General features: G+C 46.3%; 1 protein-coding gene across 1 annotated transcript; it reads right to left on the reverse strand.

Annotated features, from left to right (window-relative positions):
• Nucleotides 1-1,968: 1,968 nt before the first annotated feature.
• Nucleotides 1,969-11,396, reverse strand: LOC109898345 (nuclear receptor subfamily 1 group D member 1-like). Its single transcript, XM_020493290.2, has 7 exons — nucleotides 10,922-11,396; nucleotides 7,086-7,358; nucleotides 6,710-6,943; nucleotides 5,934-6,589; nucleotides 5,627-5,812; nucleotides 5,284-5,494; nucleotides 1,969-2,946 (listed from the first exon to the last, which is right to left on the reverse strand). The coding sequence occupies exons 1-7, from the start codon at nucleotides 10,980-10,982 to the stop codon at nucleotides 2,750-2,752; spliced, it is 1,818 nt and encodes a 605-aa protein (XP_020348879.1). The 5' UTR covers nucleotides 10,983-11,396; the 3' UTR covers nucleotides 1,969-2,749.
• Between the last annotated feature and the right edge of the window lie 5,716 nt (nucleotides 11,397-17,112).

The raw sequence follows: 17,112 nt of genomic DNA on the forward strand, positions 1-17,112 counted from the left end.
GGCCCTACACTGTCACTCAGAGCTGACACTCACATGGTCAGTATTTTTTTTAATATATATATATATATATATATATATATATATATATATATATATATATATATATATATATATATATATATATATATATATATATATATAATTGGCTGGGCCAATTGTGTGCCGCCCTATGGAACTCCCAATCACGGCCAGATGATACAGCCTGAATTCGAACCAGGGACTGTAGTGACACCTCTTGCTCTGAGATGTAGTGCCTTAGACCGCTGTGCCACTCAACTGAAAATACCCCACTACCCTTCAAGAATTATAGACAAGACCATGAGCTACAACAATAATCTGTTACTATTGAAGGGGCTATTATTACTGTCAACATGTCCTTTCAAATAAGTTCATCTCATGGTCAACGTGGACTGGGTTACTCAAACTATAAATGGATTCCATAACTAAGACCTAATCCAAGAAAATGTGCAGCCTTGGTCATTGGGACACTGTAAAGTCCATGGAGAACAAGAGCACCTCCTCCCAGCTGCCCACTGCACTGAGGCTCGGCGTCACGGTCACCACCGAGAAATCCATGATAATCGAACATTTCAATAAGCATTTCTCTATGGCTGGCCATGCTTTCCTCCTGGCTACCCCAACCCCGGGCCAACAGCTCCGCACCCCTCGCAGCTACTTGCCCGAGCCTCCCCAGCTTCTCCTTCATCCACATCCAGATCGCAGATGTTCTGAAAGAGCTGCAAAACCTGGACCTGTACAAATCAGCTGTGCTAGACAATCTGGACCCTCTCTTTCTAAAATGATCCGGCACCATTGTTGCAACCCCTATTACCAGTCTGTTCAACCCCTATTACCAGTCTGTTCAATTACCAGAGCTGGTCACGGGTGCACCTCAGCCCAAGGTACTAAACGATATCCTAACCGCCATCGATAAAAGACAGTACTGTGCAGCCGTTTTCATCGACCTGGCCAAGGCTTTCGACTCTGTCAATCACCGTATTCTTATCGGCAGACTCAGTAGCCTTGGTTTCTCAAATGACTGCCTCGCTTGGTTCACCAACTACTTCGCAGACAGAGTTCAGTGTGTAAAATCGGAGGGCCTGTTGTCCGGACCTCTGGCAGTCTCTATAGGGGTACCACAGGGTTCAATTCTCGGGCCGACTCTTTTCTCTGTATATATCAACGATGTCGCTCTTGCTGCGGGTGATTCCCTGATCCACCTCTACGCAGATGACACCATTCTGTATACATCTGGCCCTTCTTTGGACACTGTGTTAACTAACCTCCAAACGAGCTTCAAAGCCATACAGCACTCCTTCCGTGGCCTCCAACTGCTCTTAAACGCTAGCAAAACCAAATGCATGTTTTTCAACCGTGTAGAAGCACCTGCATTGCTTGCTGTTTAAATAGCCCACCCAATCTACCCACCTCATCCCCATATTGTTTTTATTTACTTTGCTGCTCTTTTGCACACCAGTATCACTACTTACACACCATCATCTGCTCATCTATCACTCCAGTTTTAATCTGCTAAATTGTAATTACTTTCCTACTATGGCCTATTTATTGCCTCACCTCTTTACGCCATTTGCACACACTGTATATAGACATTATTTGTTATAGTTATTACATTATAGTTATTGACTGTATGCTTGTTTATTCCATGTGTAACTCTGTGTTGTTGTTTCTGTCGCACTGCTTTGCTTTATCTTGGCCAGGTCGCAGTTGTAAATGAAAACTTGTTCTCAGTTAGTTTACCTGGTTAAATAATGGTGGAATAAAAAAATTGGTCAGTACGAACTGTTATTCCCACTTTAGTGTTGTCAGCATCCTAAGTGAGTGTTGTGACATGTGGCTGACTGATACGTAGCACAGCCCTCTAAATGCTCGGTGATGTCTCTCCAACCCAGTCCCAGACAGAAGTAGAATAACAAGATTGGTACGACAGAAAAAGATCACACAAAGGAATTCAAGTAAGTATTTTTTTATATATATAATTCCTTCATTACATAAAACATTTTATGTAATACACTCAAATTGAATTTTATACATTTCTACCCCCACATTTACAACTTTGCACCTTAAAGCATTTCATCTAAACAAAAAAATATATATTATACACATTTTTCTAACATTTCAAGTAGGCCTATTGATGTTTGTAGCTAGATATTTACACATTTGTACAAACTCAGTTTGCAGTATGAATAAAGTATACAACAATGCATATATTTGACTAATTATTTACAGTCATGATAAAACAGAGAGCAGATGGTTTTAATATGTATCTAGCAGCCTCTTGGAAGGAACCAGGCCTAGCTGGACATGTAGGGTAGAAAAGTCCCATGCTGCTTTTGGTTCACCTCAACCGACAAGTGGTCTCTGGCCCCCTCAGACCAGCTGGTGTAAAGGGGGCACTTGTTCTGGGTAGTTTTGAGCTGCGACCACCCCAACCTCCACCCAAAATCATTTATGTAGGGCTTAGTTTCCCTCCTCTCCACGGGTCTATTGGCCTTACCCCTATCAGTTGTCAGTCACTGTCTCTTGGCCATGTTATTGGCTGAAGCGCACATCAGTCAACTCGGAGGCGGGCGGGTGTCCCTGAAGTGGGCAAGCGAGCAGGCGGAATCAGATTGCGTCACCTCCCCAAACTTGCCCCGCCCCGCCCCTTAGCTTACCAACCACCAATGTCTGTGAGGTGGAGATGAGCGACGAGTCCAGACAGGTTTTCTTGTCATCAGTGGTGACATTCTTAGGCGTCGATGCGGAAGGACAGCAGCTTCTCTGAGTGCATGTTGTTGAGTGTGCGCAGGTCGGGCATCTTCAGCAGCAGCTTGGTGAAGCGAGAGACGTCACAGGGGTTGCTCTTGCTGACCAGGGCACGCAGCGCTCTGATCAGAGACTCCTGAAGCAGCTCCACTGAGTTAATGTTCTCGATACCTGAGCGATCTGAAAGAGGACAGAGAAGAAAGAGAGACCCGTTAGACTACTTTACACTTTAGTACAGACCATTACTATGCCATAATAGTGAGTGATTTTTTTAAGTTTCAAGTGTCATCGTCAATGTTCCCCATCATTTTTTCCGGCACTAAGCAAATTTCAGGTCTGCTGGGCGCAAACTTGAACATTGTGGAAATTCTGTGCAACTTCCAGCGAGTATTTACTGTGAACGCTGAGGCTGTACACACTTTAAGTAACAGTTTCAGACAGTGGTCAAGTAGGCTACTGTGGCAATTTGATCATAATGTAGGCCTACCAGATTGGCCTACCATCAAAAACAATGGAAAAATGCATTCCATAACATTTTAACATGGAAATGGCTGTTCTATCATTCAGCCGAAAGTAGCAGCCAACGTGTGGTGTTCAATGTAGGCATACATTCCATTAGACTTTTGAAAAAACATGCAGGGCTTGACTGAAAATGTTGTGTTGTTCGATGAAACCACTTGACAAAATATTATAGTGTATCAGACCAACAATGCTACTTACTGCCTATTGGCTATTTAGCTTATTTAAGACTCTCAAAATACAACACTGCCCCTTTAAGACACAAAAAAGCTCTTTATCTAACTCCCTTTTCAAAGATGTCTAGAAATATTCACGTTTTGTGCTCTTGTAGGAAGCAATCACTCCCCAATTGCTGAATACAAATGATCTATAACTGGGCTAATAACTCACTAACTATCAAAGGATATGAACAAGTGTACACACGTGGCTGCATGCATCTCTTGCTTTGATCTCAAAACAAGTGAATCTACTCATGTACAGCTCATGCTGTAAACACAGTCCAGTTCCAAGTCAATGCCACAGATCCATATATGGCAATATTTGCATATAGGCCTACTGCAGCTCTGATTGGTTATGCCGCACAGGTCTGTGTGGAGTATGGGCTGAGTCGTGTGTGTCAAAACAATAGAATCCTACTCCGATGCGTTCTGCCTACAACAAAATATCTTGCATACTATGTTTTGTTTCGGTATGTTGCATTTAAAGTACTAAAGTACCCCAGGTGGTAACAGTAGGCAACAACACGTCTGCCATGCTGATCCTTAACACTGGGGCCCCTCAGGGGTGTGTACTTAGTCCCCTCCTGTATTCCCTGTTCACCCACAACTGCGTGGCCAAACACAACTCCAACACCATTATTAAGTTTGCTGACGACAACAGTGGTAGTCCTGATCACCGACAACGATGAGACGGCCTATAGGGAGGAGGTCAGAGAACTGGCAGTGTGGTGCCAGGACAACAACCACTCCCCCAATGTGAGCAAGACAAAGGAGCTGATCGTGGACTACAGGAAAAGGCGGCCGAACATCGACGGGGCTGTAGTTGAGCGGTCGAGAGTTTCAAGTTCCTTGGGGTCCACATCACCAACGAAGTATCATGGTCCAAACATACCAAGACTGTCGTGAAGAGTGCACGACAAAACCTTTTCCCCCTCAGGAGACTGAAACGATTTGGCATGTGTCATCAGATCCTCAAAATGTTCTACAGCTTCACCATTGAGAGCATCCTGACCGGTTGCATCATCGCCTGGTTTGGAAACTACTCGGTATCTGACCGTAAGGCGCTACAGAGGGTAGTGCGAACAACCCAGTACATCACTGGGGCCAAGCTTCCTGCCATCCAGGACCTATATAATAGGCGGTGTCAGAAAAAAGCCCATAAAATTGTCAGAGACTCCTGTCTGAACAATTTATAAAATCGCCCCTGGACAATTTACTTTGAACCTCCCCCTTTGTACACTGCTGCTACTCACTGTTTATGACCTATGTATACTTCACCACTTCACCCCCACCTACATGTACAAATTACCTCAACTAACCTGAAACCCCCGCACACTGACTCGGTACTGGTGCCCCCTGTATATAGCCTCGTTATTGTTATTCTTATTGTGTTATTTCTTATGATTACTTTTTATTTTAGCCTACTTGGTATTTTCTTAACTCTTCTTGAACTGCACTGTTGGTTAAGGGCTTGTAATTTAAGCATTTCACGGTAAAGTCTACACTTGTTGTATTAAGCGCATGTGACAAATAAAGTTTGGTTTGATTCCCCCAGTAAATGGAAATGTTGATATTGTTAACTAATGGGGAAAACTCCAGAAAGTTGAGTGAAGTTCAATCTCGTTATTTCTTCTGCGGGGCAGTCCCGGTGGAGCTGCGCACCTGCATGCAGCTTAGGGGGAACACTGGTCATGGTGATTTACTGGCAGGAGAAGTACAGTACCTTCGCTGACTGCTTAGATAGGTTGTTAAAAGTAATAAGGCTTCGCATTGTTCTTACCTGCAGACACTAGCACTACAGCGGTGAAGAGACCCAGCTCCTCGGCCGTGAGCTCCAGGGAGTTGAGTTTCTCGCTGAATTCAAACATGGTGTCTAGCAGGCCTCCCATACCCATGCCCTTCAGGGCCTCCAGGCTGTAGGTGGCACCAGAGATGAAGGTGACAGTCTGCTCCTTCACGTTGAAGAGAGAGGCAAAGCGCACCGTCAAGACCTGTAACAGAAGAAAGGCTAAAGTAAGTGAGTGGTGAGTCATTGTATCTTCTCAAGCTGTGAGTATTTTTGCTTATCCCTGTGTGAAGGGTCTTTGCATATCTGTGTTTGCACATATTTCACGGATGCCTACCTCAAACGTGCCGGCCTTGAGCAGGGTGACTTGGTCGTTCTCAGAGAGTGCACTGAACCCTGGAATATGCTTGGCGAACTCCACCACCTCGCGCACAGCCGGCGTGAAGCTGAGCGAGAAGTCCTCCCAGATCTCCTGAGGGGTCTTGTTGGGTTCGTCTTGGGGGCACATGTTCATTGGACATGCCTGGAGGAGCGAGGAGAATCGTAATCAGCATTTTCCTATATGCTATGACTACCTGCCATTATTATTGACAATCTTTGACGTCAAGATCTTTTCAATGTTGCTACTCTGTTCAGTGACTCACCAGCACAATGTCCTTGTGGTTTTTCCATGGGAAGTTCTGCCCCTGGGGAACGCTGCTGGTCTCAATGCCTTGGTGGCACCCGAACAGGTTGCTGTCGTGGAACTGCTTGCCATTGTTCTGGTGATGTCTGTCAGACATAGCCTGGGAGCCATGGTGCTGGAGGCCCACGTTGTTGTTGTGGTGGTAGATTGTGTTGAGGCCGTTCTGATGGTAGCCAGCAGGGCAGTAGTTGGAGCCCCAGTTGTCCACCTCTCCGTTATGCTGTCTCGTGGACTCGCCCAGCTTGTCGTGGGCGTAGACGAAGGTCTCACGGTGCGCCCGGGCAATGGCCGTTATGGTGCAGTCCACCCCAGGGCTGGGGCACAGGGGTGGAGAGCTGGCCAACAGTGGCGGGCTTTGGGTGGTTGGTGGGGGCAGAAGGGAAGCAGGGGCTTGTGCTGGAGGACAAGGGGAAGGGGCAAAAGACAGGGCCTGAGGCTGGGGTGCCACAGTCAGACCCGGGCAGGGAGAGGAGGAAGTGGGAGAAGGGGGAGAGTTGTGGGTCAGGCTGGCCAGCTGGAACTCGTTTTGCATGTTGTTCATGTTGTTCATGGCGCTCTGCATCTCTGCGAGCATGCGCTGCTTCTCACGCTTAGGTATTCTGCCAAAGCGAACAGCTGGGGAGAGAGAAAGAGACATGTAGAGACAACAGTCCTAACAGGGATGAGAGTGTAACAGATCTATTAAACCTTTTGTGGTTATATGCGTCATGTTTTAGCCTGTGAAGCTGTACTTACCATCACGGGACATGCCCACGGACAGACACTTTTTGAAGCGGCACTGCTGGCAGCGGTTGCGGTTAATCCTCATGATGGTGCAGGTCTGGTTCTTCAGGCACTTTTTGTACTGGATGTTCTGCTGGATACTGCGTCGGAAGAATCCCTTGCAGCCCTCACAGGCATGGACCCCATAGTGGAAGCCTGAGGCGACGTCTCCACACACTTTACACAGCAGCACCATCCCATTCAGTTCTGTTACAAACATAAAGAGTAGAACCGACAATGAGTCCAAATTCCAAAAACACTCAAAGCTGCAGTTCCAGCAGTGACAGATGGGGGTGCACAATCTGGAGTCATATAAAGTATTGTGGTTCTGGTAAGGTGGTCTACTCACTGGTAAGGCTTGCCACTGACTTGCTGGTGGAGCAGCGAGAGATGCTGTTGTCATTACGACCCCTAGGCCTTGGGGACCCTCCGGAGCCGGAAGAGGAGTTGCCATCATCCCCATTGGAGGAGCTGGAGCTGCCGGAGTAGGCATTGGAGAAGCTCTGGGAACCATTGGGGGAGGGAGGGAAGGAGGCTCCGAAGGAGTTCTCGCTGTACATAGACACCGGGCTGGTGTGATTCGGTGAGCAGCCACTGGAGCCGATGTAGGAGATTACGCCCCCTGGTGCACAAAATAAAAAGCGAGAGGACCACTTGTTAGAATGGATGCGTGGTTTAAAAACAGTGAGCTAATTTGATTTGTCACATTTGGTTCTCCGTTCTTTGACTCTCTAACCACTGTACATCAGTCAACTGACAGTGAGGACTGATGGACACTAAAACAGAGGAGGTAAAGAGGAAGAGGGTTGGAGAGAGGAAGCCCACTGGTTAGGATTGATATTGTGCCCATTCATGTTCACTGACAAAAAACGAGGGGGCGGATGCAACTTTGTATCATTCTGTACATTCCAAATGTTCCCTTAGCTACCCAGGACAGTTATGCAAGGAAACTGTGGCAATGTTAGGATAACCATAGCAACAGGGTGGCTGGAGAGAGTCCAAGAAGACAAGTGACTGGAAAAGAACATTGCTTTCCAGGAAATGTTGGCAGGAATGGCTGCCCTGACTAGCTTTCCGTTTATTTTTCTAGTTCAGAGGTCACCACTCTTACCAAAACAGAAGCCCTGACCACAGAGTACATTTATAGGAAGCCATAAGGGCAAGATTGTCCTGCGTAGGTTGTGCCACGTGAGCAAGTATCACCTACAGAACATTATTTACATTATGGAAGAAGCTATTGCAGCATGGAGAATGAGCGCGTTCTTTTTGGATGCAGCCCAATAGCACAGGCAGTGCTATTGCTGTTGTGCAGTCTCATTGGCCAGACATAGCCACCCACACGAGTGGATTTAGATACTCTTGTGCTCTCTCTCTCTCTCTTTGTTGGAACTCTCCTGACAACTTTCACTTGCCCTACTTCCCTTTCTCTCCAACTCTCCCTTTTCACTCTCCGTGAAACTCCCTGTTCTTCTCTCTCCACACCCCCTCCCCTCTGTACTCTATCTTGCTCATACTCTGTTTCTCTTCTCCCTCTCTCACTTTCATTCTCTTTCTCCCTCCCGCTTGTTCTAATCCAGCTGTCTCGGTTTCTCCCGCTGTGAAGGCTAATTCTCACAAGTTCCGTCCAAGGATCACGTTTCGCCACAGCTGGCCACCCACACACCAACTCGTGCCCAGGCGCCGGGGGGTGCCACGCACAAGGCTACCGGGAATGGCTAATCGCTTTTTAAATGCCAAATGGTGTGCCCCGCCCTTGCCACTTACAGCGTCCCTGCCGAAACCCGAACCTACAAAGCATATGCCCAAGACTTTCTGCACTTCCTGTTGACTCCAATTAACCTGTGCTCTAATACCAGATCAACTGTATTGTGTTGTTGTTAGGAGATAATGTGTTGTTAGGAGATAACGTGTTGTTGTGAGTCGATAATGTGTTGTTTTAAGGAGTCTTTGATACCTTTGCAATACATTTTATTGGTGTTGTTGAGGCTTTCAATTGATGATGCCCTTGAAAACCGTCTTTATGATTTAATTTCCCTGCATTGATGGCAAGCTGCCCACCTACTGTATGTTTGGGTGGGGCCTATTGAAGGATGGTATCGTTGTTTTGTGCTTAACAAAACCAAACTCCATACTTCTGTTCTGTGAGCCTAACACAGGATGAATTCAAATTTCCTGATTGAACAAACAGTGAGAGAATGTCTGTCCTGTTCTGTTCTGTTCTTTTTGAGACATTCCAATCTCAGAGTCCAGCAAGCCAGGCAGCCCTGGAGGAGAAACATATTTCACTGTGGAAAGGAACATAAGGTCTTATAGGGTCACTGTGTCAGGTGTCACCACAACATCCACAACACGTGTACTTCCTTGTCCTGCATGTTTCTATAGTATTAAGGCTCCTCCCCCCCCTCTCTCCACCTCGTGTTTTCAATCCCTTTCGCTCTGTCTTCCACCTCCTGTCTTTCTATCTAAAAAAAAAAAGGTATTACCCACAATAACCAATCAGTGAGTGGAAAATAAGATTGCTTGTGTATCAAAATCAATTACCTGCCATTTAAACCAACACTTGTACAGTCAATGTGAAATGAAGAAAACACATCAATAGATATAGCTATGAATGTTGAATTAGTCTTAGTGAGTAAACATACATTCAGAGTGAAGTACTTGAAAGAAATATAATAATACATCGAAAGCTATGCATGGGAGAGCCATAGAATGAAAACAGGCTGGGCTGCACACTTGTGTTGCTCGAGGAGCAGCACTAGAGCAGGCTGGCTGGACTACATTCTAGTCACGCCCTTACTCAACGTGCGCGCTTCCAACTTCAGGTTACTCAACGAGACAGGCAGCCTAAAAAATAAAAAAAAAGACTTGCAACCCTACTGGCTGTGCAATACACGCAGATTGAACATAACAACTGTGTCTAGGACAGCCTCACGTTCCCTCCCGCTTAGCGCTATCCATGATACCCAATAGACAGCCAATTCCCACAAGATATTCTCATGTCATTTACAATATACTTGCTGAATATAACCGAAAATCTTGGTATCTATCTATGTTTTCACTTTGCTATGTTGTAGCTGTACAATATCATTTTATGTATTGAAAATGCATTTACTCTGAACCTATATTCAAATGAATGAACCACTAAATGCTTTATTAGACCTACTATCGCCTTGCCCTAATAATAATAAAATAAAGGTAAGCCCAATATTTTGGACATCTTAGATAACGAAAGGGAATGTCCCAATCACACTGCAAGTATTTGGTTATGCCTGTGTAATTATGTCAGAAACAACACATTATGCCTTACATAAATGTTCGTGTCCCACTTTTCAATATAACACGTGACTGACTGATGTCCGGATCGAATCGCAAGAATTCCACCCGCAAGCTATCCAATAGCAGTGCACACATGGCATCCAAGACTGCGTCACCCATGGGACTCTGACGAGCAATTATGTAATGAGCTTGCTCTCTATACCAATGGAGATTGGTGGAGAATAGTGAATGAAAACAAAACGCACATGGCTAGATTGGCGGGCCATGTGAATTGGGCAAAAACATGCGCGGATGTCTGCATCAAAGCGATGTCCGTCCACCTGACATGACCTACTTCCCCTCGAATTATTTTAGAGCACTGTGTCTTAACCCATGATGTTCTAACTACCACACGTACACAATCAAAAAATGTATAGTATTTAAAATACTTCTTGATACAACATTTCTTCATTTTAATTTACTGAGGCCAGTAATTCGTCCTTGACAATGGCAGTTATGTCGAGCGGTTGGGGTAAAAATCTATAGGCTACAGTAATGTCAACCCACAGCCATCAGTTAATTCAAAATACGAGGAATAGAGAAATAGGCCTACTTCAAGCCTCGTAAATCAGTCACTGAGGTTTGGCATGAGGAGAACTGTACAGAGACCTATTGAACTTTACCCCATCTAGTGCATCACAAGGATGATTCCATCAACCACGTAAATCCCATACAAAATTGGCTCTACTTAATCGACAGGTGTACATCAATACAATACAACTCATCATTGATTTACGCATTGCGGACTGATAAACAACAAACTGTAAAGAGCTTCAACAGACTGCCAATAAACCAGGTAGCCAAAACACATTTTAACCCCAAACACAGTATCCATTACACATGCACAACAAAATAATCCAGAATATTTACCTGTATTGTTGTTATTTGTGTCCATTGCTGTTGTTGCCAACCTGAGCTCCAAAACATTCATATAGATATCGGTTCAAATAGAAAATAGTTTAGGAAAGGATCATTTCCCTTCTGGCGAAGTTCTTGGCAAAAAGCAGGTCCTCTATTCTCTGTTATAACGATGTCATTAAGTAACTATAATAAAAGCTCTGTTTGAGTTCGAATACTCATTAAAATACTTAGAACCAGGGTTATTAAACTGTACCAAAGGATGCATCTGCTATCGAGCAAGTTCCCGCGTAATGTGAATCACTTCTCTGTGAGTGAAAAAAAAATTACGAAAATCGTCTATGCTGTCACAGGCTCTATCCGTGTTGGTCTGAACCGCAGTTTCCAAGTCGGCCTGGTTTTGCTCAGTCTCCCTCATCCCTAGGAAAGGAACAAGGACGCACTGCATGCATGCCCGCACGGGGCTGAAAACGGGACCATGTGACCCCCGGGGAGTGCCTCGTGCCCCATTGACACACTTTTTTCTCCGAACACATTCGCTTTAAAAAAAAAAATGCACACATGGAGACGGTAACTCCGCCTATGAAAACGCCTACAAAAAATGTGGGAAAATAATATTTTAGCTTTAGGGGATAGGACAATATTTTAATATCACCAAATTACCCAACGCCATTGCGCAATGCCATGGCACATGTTCCCTCCATCATTCAAATTATGTCTAATTTGGGTTTAATTGGACGTGCCATTATATACTGGCTCACAAAGGGCTCCCCTTTTCATGTCTGGTTGGAATGTGGATGTGACCACAGGCACTCACTTGACACATTGAAAAGATTAGTGCGACCTGTTGTGAAGCGAGGAACATGCCATGTCAAACATCTTAATATCATCAAGAACAAGGATTAGCTTTTATTCAGCTTTTCTGGTAGTATTGCAAGCAATGGGAATGGGGTGATGGTGGTATAGAATACAACAAAAAAAATGTCCAAGAACTCTCCAGAATGAATGCAGATAAGTATCATAATACCTTATTTATTACCATTTTATTACCAGTGTTTTTGTAATAGGAAAACTCTGCAGGATCAAAAGGAGCGAACCATTTCTGCCAGAATGTTTACAGCGCCCCACCCTATTCTAAGCTGTGCACATTGTCCTCACACTCCCACATTGTGCTGCTGTGGGTACATGTAAAGATCACCTAGCCCCATTCTGCGACTACCCCTGAAAATCTAATCTATTTCCCATTACACGCAGCTAGCACATTTGGATCATTGGAAGTTGTGGGAACGTAAATTGGTGGTTTCACATTCGTGGTTTGTGGTATCCCAACGAACCCATATGTTTCCAGACTGGTAAAATGGAATGTTTAGTAACTATTCTGTGAACTGAAGTGAACATTTAGCCTATTATGGGCACGTTTATTTTTTAGGTTGCGGGGAGGTTATGAGAACGGTTTGCTCTGGTTTCTTGAATGTTTTATTAACGGTCTGAGAATGGAAATTATAGAGATTATTTAGTTTTTTTTTACAACTTCCTTAAAACTCTAGAACCCATAGCAGCCATCGATGACCTTTCTTTGAAATACTATAGTGGTCGCGAACGGCCTTGTTTTTCTAACAATAATACACTATATATACAAAAGTATGCGGACACCCCTTCAAATTAGTGGTTTCGGCTATTTCAGCCACACCCGTTGCTGACAGGTGTCTAAAATTGAGCACACAGCCATGCAATCTTCATAGACAAACATTGGCAGTAGAATGGCCTTACTGAAGAGCTCAGGGACCTTCAATGTGGCACCTTCATAGGATGACACCTTTCCAACAAGTCAGTTTGTATAATTTCTACACTGCTAGAGCTGCCCCAGTCAACTGTAAGTGCTGTTATTGTGAAGTGGAAATGTCTAGGAGCAACAACGGCTCAGCCGCAAATTGGTAGGCCACACAAACTCAAAGAATGGGACAGCCGAGTGCTGAAGCGCGTAGCACATAAAAATAGTGTCTCCTCGGTTGTAACACTCACTACCGAGTTCCAAACTGCCTCTGGAAGCAACTTTAGCACAGTAACTTTTTTATTAGGAGCTTCAGGAAATGGGTTTTCATGGCTGAGCAGCCGCAAACAAGCCTAAGATCACATGTGCAATGCCAGGCGTCGGCTGGAGTGGTGTAAAGCTCGACCACCATTGGACTCCGGAGCAGTGTAAATGCATACTCTGGCCATCACTTCATCATCTGGCAGTCTGATGGACAAATCTGGATTTGGTGGATACCAGGAGAATGCTACCTGCCTCAGTGCATAGTGCCAACTGTAAAGTTTGATGGAGGAGGTAAAAGGGTCTGGGGCTGTTGTTCATGGTTCGGGCTAGGCTTCACTTAGTTCCAGTGAAGGGACATTTTAACTCTACAGCAAACAATGACATTCTAGACGATTCTGCGCTTCCAACTTTGTGGCAACGGTTTGGGGAAGGCCCTGTCCTCTTTCAGTGTAACGGCTTTCTTCCTGGGAAGGAGAGGACCAAAGCGCAGTGTGGTGAGGGTTAAACATCTTTAATAAAGACCTTGGCCTAGGAACCCTAACAAAGGGCTCCACTGAACTGAGGGGTAGCTCAGGACTGAGGGGTAGCTCAGGGCTGAGGGGTAGCTCAGGGCTGAGGGGTAGCTCAGGACTGAAGGATAGCTCAGGACTGAGGGGTAGGTCAGGACTGAGGGGTAGGTCAGGACTGAGGGGTAGCTTAGGACTGAGAGTTAGCTCAGGACTGAGGGGTAGCTCAGGCTGGTTGACGGCTCTGGCAGCTTCTGGCTGACTGACGGCTCTGGCAGCTCCTGGCTGACTGGCGGCTCCTGGCTGACTGGCGGCTCTGGTGGATCCTGGCTGACTGGCGGCTCTGGCGGATCCTGGCGGCTCTGGCGGATCCTGGCTGACTGGCGGCTCTGGCGGCTCTGGACAGATGGGAGACTCTAGCGGCTCTGGACAGATGGGAGACTCTAGCGGTTCTGGACAGACGGGAGACTCTAGCGGCTCTGGACAGACGGGAGACTCTAGCGGCTCTGGACAGATGGGAGACTCTAGCGGCTCTGGACAGACGGGCAGCTCAGGCGGCGCTGGGCAGACGGCCAGCTCAGGCGGCGCTGGGCAGACGGCCAGCTCAGGAGGCGCTGGGCAGACTGGAGACTCCGGCAACGCTGGAGAGGAGGAAGGCTCTGGCAGCGCTGGACAGAGGAGCTCTGGCGCCTCTGGACTGAGGGGCTCTGGCGCCTCTGGACTGAGGGGCTCTGGCGCCGCTCTGGTGCCTCTGGACTGAGGGGCGGAAGCTCTGGCAGCGCCGGACAGGCGGGAGACTCCGGCTGCGCTGGAGAGGAGGAAGGCTCTGGCAGCGCTGGACAGAGAAGCTTTGGCGCCTCCGGACTGAGGGGCTCTGGCGCCTCTGGACTGAGGAGCGGAAACTCTGGTAGCGCCGAACAGGCGGGAGCACCTGTATTGATGGGACGGAGAGACAGCCTGGTGCGGGGTGCCGGCACTGGTGGTACCGGGCTGGGGACACGCACCTCAGGGCGAATGCCTTGCATACTATGCCAAATCAACTGCTCTCTCTCTTCACACTCCCCCAATTCTATTAACACCTCCTCGAGTGTCTCCTCATCTCCCATCCGTTCACTCTCGACCCTCTCAGACTCAGCCCTCAGCTTCGCCGACAGCTCCGATAACATCCATGGCTCCTTACGGTAAACAGGGGGAGTTGGCTCAGGTTTGGCTCCTGACTCTGCCACACTCTCCCTGTGCCCCCCCCAATAAATTTTTGGGGCTGCCTCTCGGGCTTCCAGACGCTCTGCCGTGCTAGCTCCTCATAATGCCGCCTCTCTGCTTTCGCTGCCTCCAGCTCGACTTTGGGGCGGCAATATTCCCCTGGCTCTGCCCAGGGTCCTTTCCCGTCTAGGATCTCCTCTCAAGTCCACTTCTCCAAATAGTGCTGCCTCTCCCACTGCTGCTGCTGTTGCTCCTGCTGCTGCTGCTGCTGCTTCTCCTGCTGCACCTGTTGCTTCTCCTGCTGCTGCTTTTGCTGCTGCTTCTGCTGCTGCTTCTGTTTACCACGCCGCTTGGTCCTTGGTTGGTGGGTGGTTCTGTAACGGCTTTCTTCCTGGGAAGGAGAGGACCAAAGCGCAGTGTGGTGAGTGTTAAACATCTTTAATAAGACGAATACAGAGAACACTACAAATATGCAAAACAATAAATGTGAAAACCGAAACAGTCCTGTGTGGTGAAACAAACACAGACACGGAAATAATCACCCACAAACCCCAACACAAAACAAGCTACCTAAATATGGTTCCCAATCAGAGACAATGACTAACACCTGCCTCTGATTGAGAACCATATCAGGCCAAACACAGAAACAGACAAACTAGACACACAACATAGAATGCCCATCCAGCTCACGTCCTGACCAACACTAAAACAAGGAAAACACACAAGAACTATGGTCAGAACGTGACATTCAGCGTGCCATTTTTTATTTTATTTAACCTTTAACAAAGGAAGTCAGTTAAGAACAAATGTTTATTTGCTTCTACACCTGCATTGCTTGCTGTTTGGGGTTGGAGGCTGGGTTTCTGTACAGCACTTTGAGATATCAGCTGATGTACGAAGGGCTATATAAATAAATATGATTTGATTTGATTTATTTAAAATTTTTATAGTAAAAAATAAAATTCACCTTTATTTAACCAGGTAGACTAGTTTAGAAAAAGTTCTAATTTACAACTGCGACCTGGCCAAGATAAAGCAAAGCAGTGTGACACAAACAACAACACAGAGTTACACATGGAATAAACAAACATCCAGTCAATAATATAATAGAAAAATATATATATACAGTGTGTGCAAATGAGGTAGGATAAGGGAGGTAAGGCAATAAATTGGCCATAGTGGCGATATAATTACAATATAGCAATTAAACACTGGAGTGATAGACGTGCAGAAGATGAGTGTGCAAGTAGAGATACTGGGGTGTAAAAGAGCTAAATAAATAACAGTATGGGGATGAGGTAGTTGGATGGACTATTTACAGATGGGATATGTACAGGTGCAGTGATCTGTGAGCTGCTCTGACAGCTGGTGCTTAAAGTTAGTGAGGGAGATATGAGTCTCCAGCTTCAGTGATTTTTGCAGTTCGTTCCAGTCATTGGCAGCATAGAACTGGAAGGAAAGGCGGCCATAGGAGGAATTGGCTTTGGGGGTGACCAGTAAAATATACCTGCTGGAGCGCATACTACGGGTGGGTGCTGCTATGGTGACCAGTGAGCTGAGATAAGGCGGGGCTTTACCTAGCAAAGAGTTATAGATGACCTAGAGCAAGTGGGTTTGGCATTGAATATGAAGCGAGGGCCAGCCAACGAGAGCATACAGGTCGCAGTGGTGGGTTGTATATGGGGCTTTGGTGACAAAACGGATGGCACTGTGATAGACGGCATCCAATTTGCTGAGTAGAGTGTTAGAGGCTATTTTGTAAATGACATCGCCGAAGTCAAGGATCGGTAGGATAGTCAGTTAACGAGGGTCTGTTTTACAAGGGTATGTTTGGCAGCATGAGTGAAGGATGCTTTGTTGCGAAATAGGAAGCTGATTCTAGATTTAATTTTGGATTTGAAATGTGAGTCTGGAAGGAGAGTTTACAGTCTAGCCAGACACCTAGGTATTTGTTGTTGTCCACATATTCTAAGTCAGAACCGTCCAGAGTAGCGATGCTGGACGGGCGGGCAGGTGTGGGCAGCGATCGGTTGAAGAGCATGCACTTAGTTTTCCTTGCATCTAAGAGCAGTTGGAGGCCACGGAAGGAGAGTTGTATGGCATTGCAGCTCGTCTGGAGGTTAGTTAACACAGTGTCCAAAGAAGGTCCAGAAGTATACAGAATGGTGTTGTTTGCGTAGTTGGGTCAGAGAATCACCAGGAGCAAGAGCGACATCATTGATGTATACAGAGAAAAGAGTCGGCCCGAGAATTGAACCCTGTGGCACCCCCATAGAGACTGCCAGTGGTCCGGACAACTGGCCCTCCGATTTGACACACTGAACTCTGTCTGAGAAGTAGTTGGTGAACCAGGTGAGACAGTCATTTGAGAAACCAAGGATATTGAGTCTGTCGATAAGAATGTGGTGACTGACAGAGTCGAACGCCTTGGCCAAGTCGATGAATGTTCAATTATCGTG

Source organism: Oncorhynchus kisutch, linkage group LG10 (genome assembly GCF_002021735.2).
Source record: "Oncorhynchus kisutch isolate 150728-3 linkage group LG10, Okis_V2, whole genome shotgun sequence".
NCBI classification, from domain to species: Eukaryota; Metazoa; Chordata; class Actinopteri; order Salmoniformes; family Salmonidae; genus Oncorhynchus; species Oncorhynchus kisutch.

Bases quoted from the DNA above. Each gene is read 5' to 3' on its own strand.
- LOC109898345 (XM_020493290.2), bottom strand. From the start codon at position 10,982: ATGAATGTTTTGGAGCTCAGGTTGGCAACAACAGCAATGGACACAAAT. The intron at 5,813-5,933 runs GTGAGTCACTGA...TCGCTCCTCCAG, and splicing joins ACCACAAGGACATTGTGCTG to GCATGTCCAATGAACATGTG. The intron at 5,495-5,626 runs GTAGGCATCCGT...CTTCTGTTACAG, and splicing joins TCAAGGCCGGCACGTTTGAG to GTCTTGACGGTGCGCTTTGC.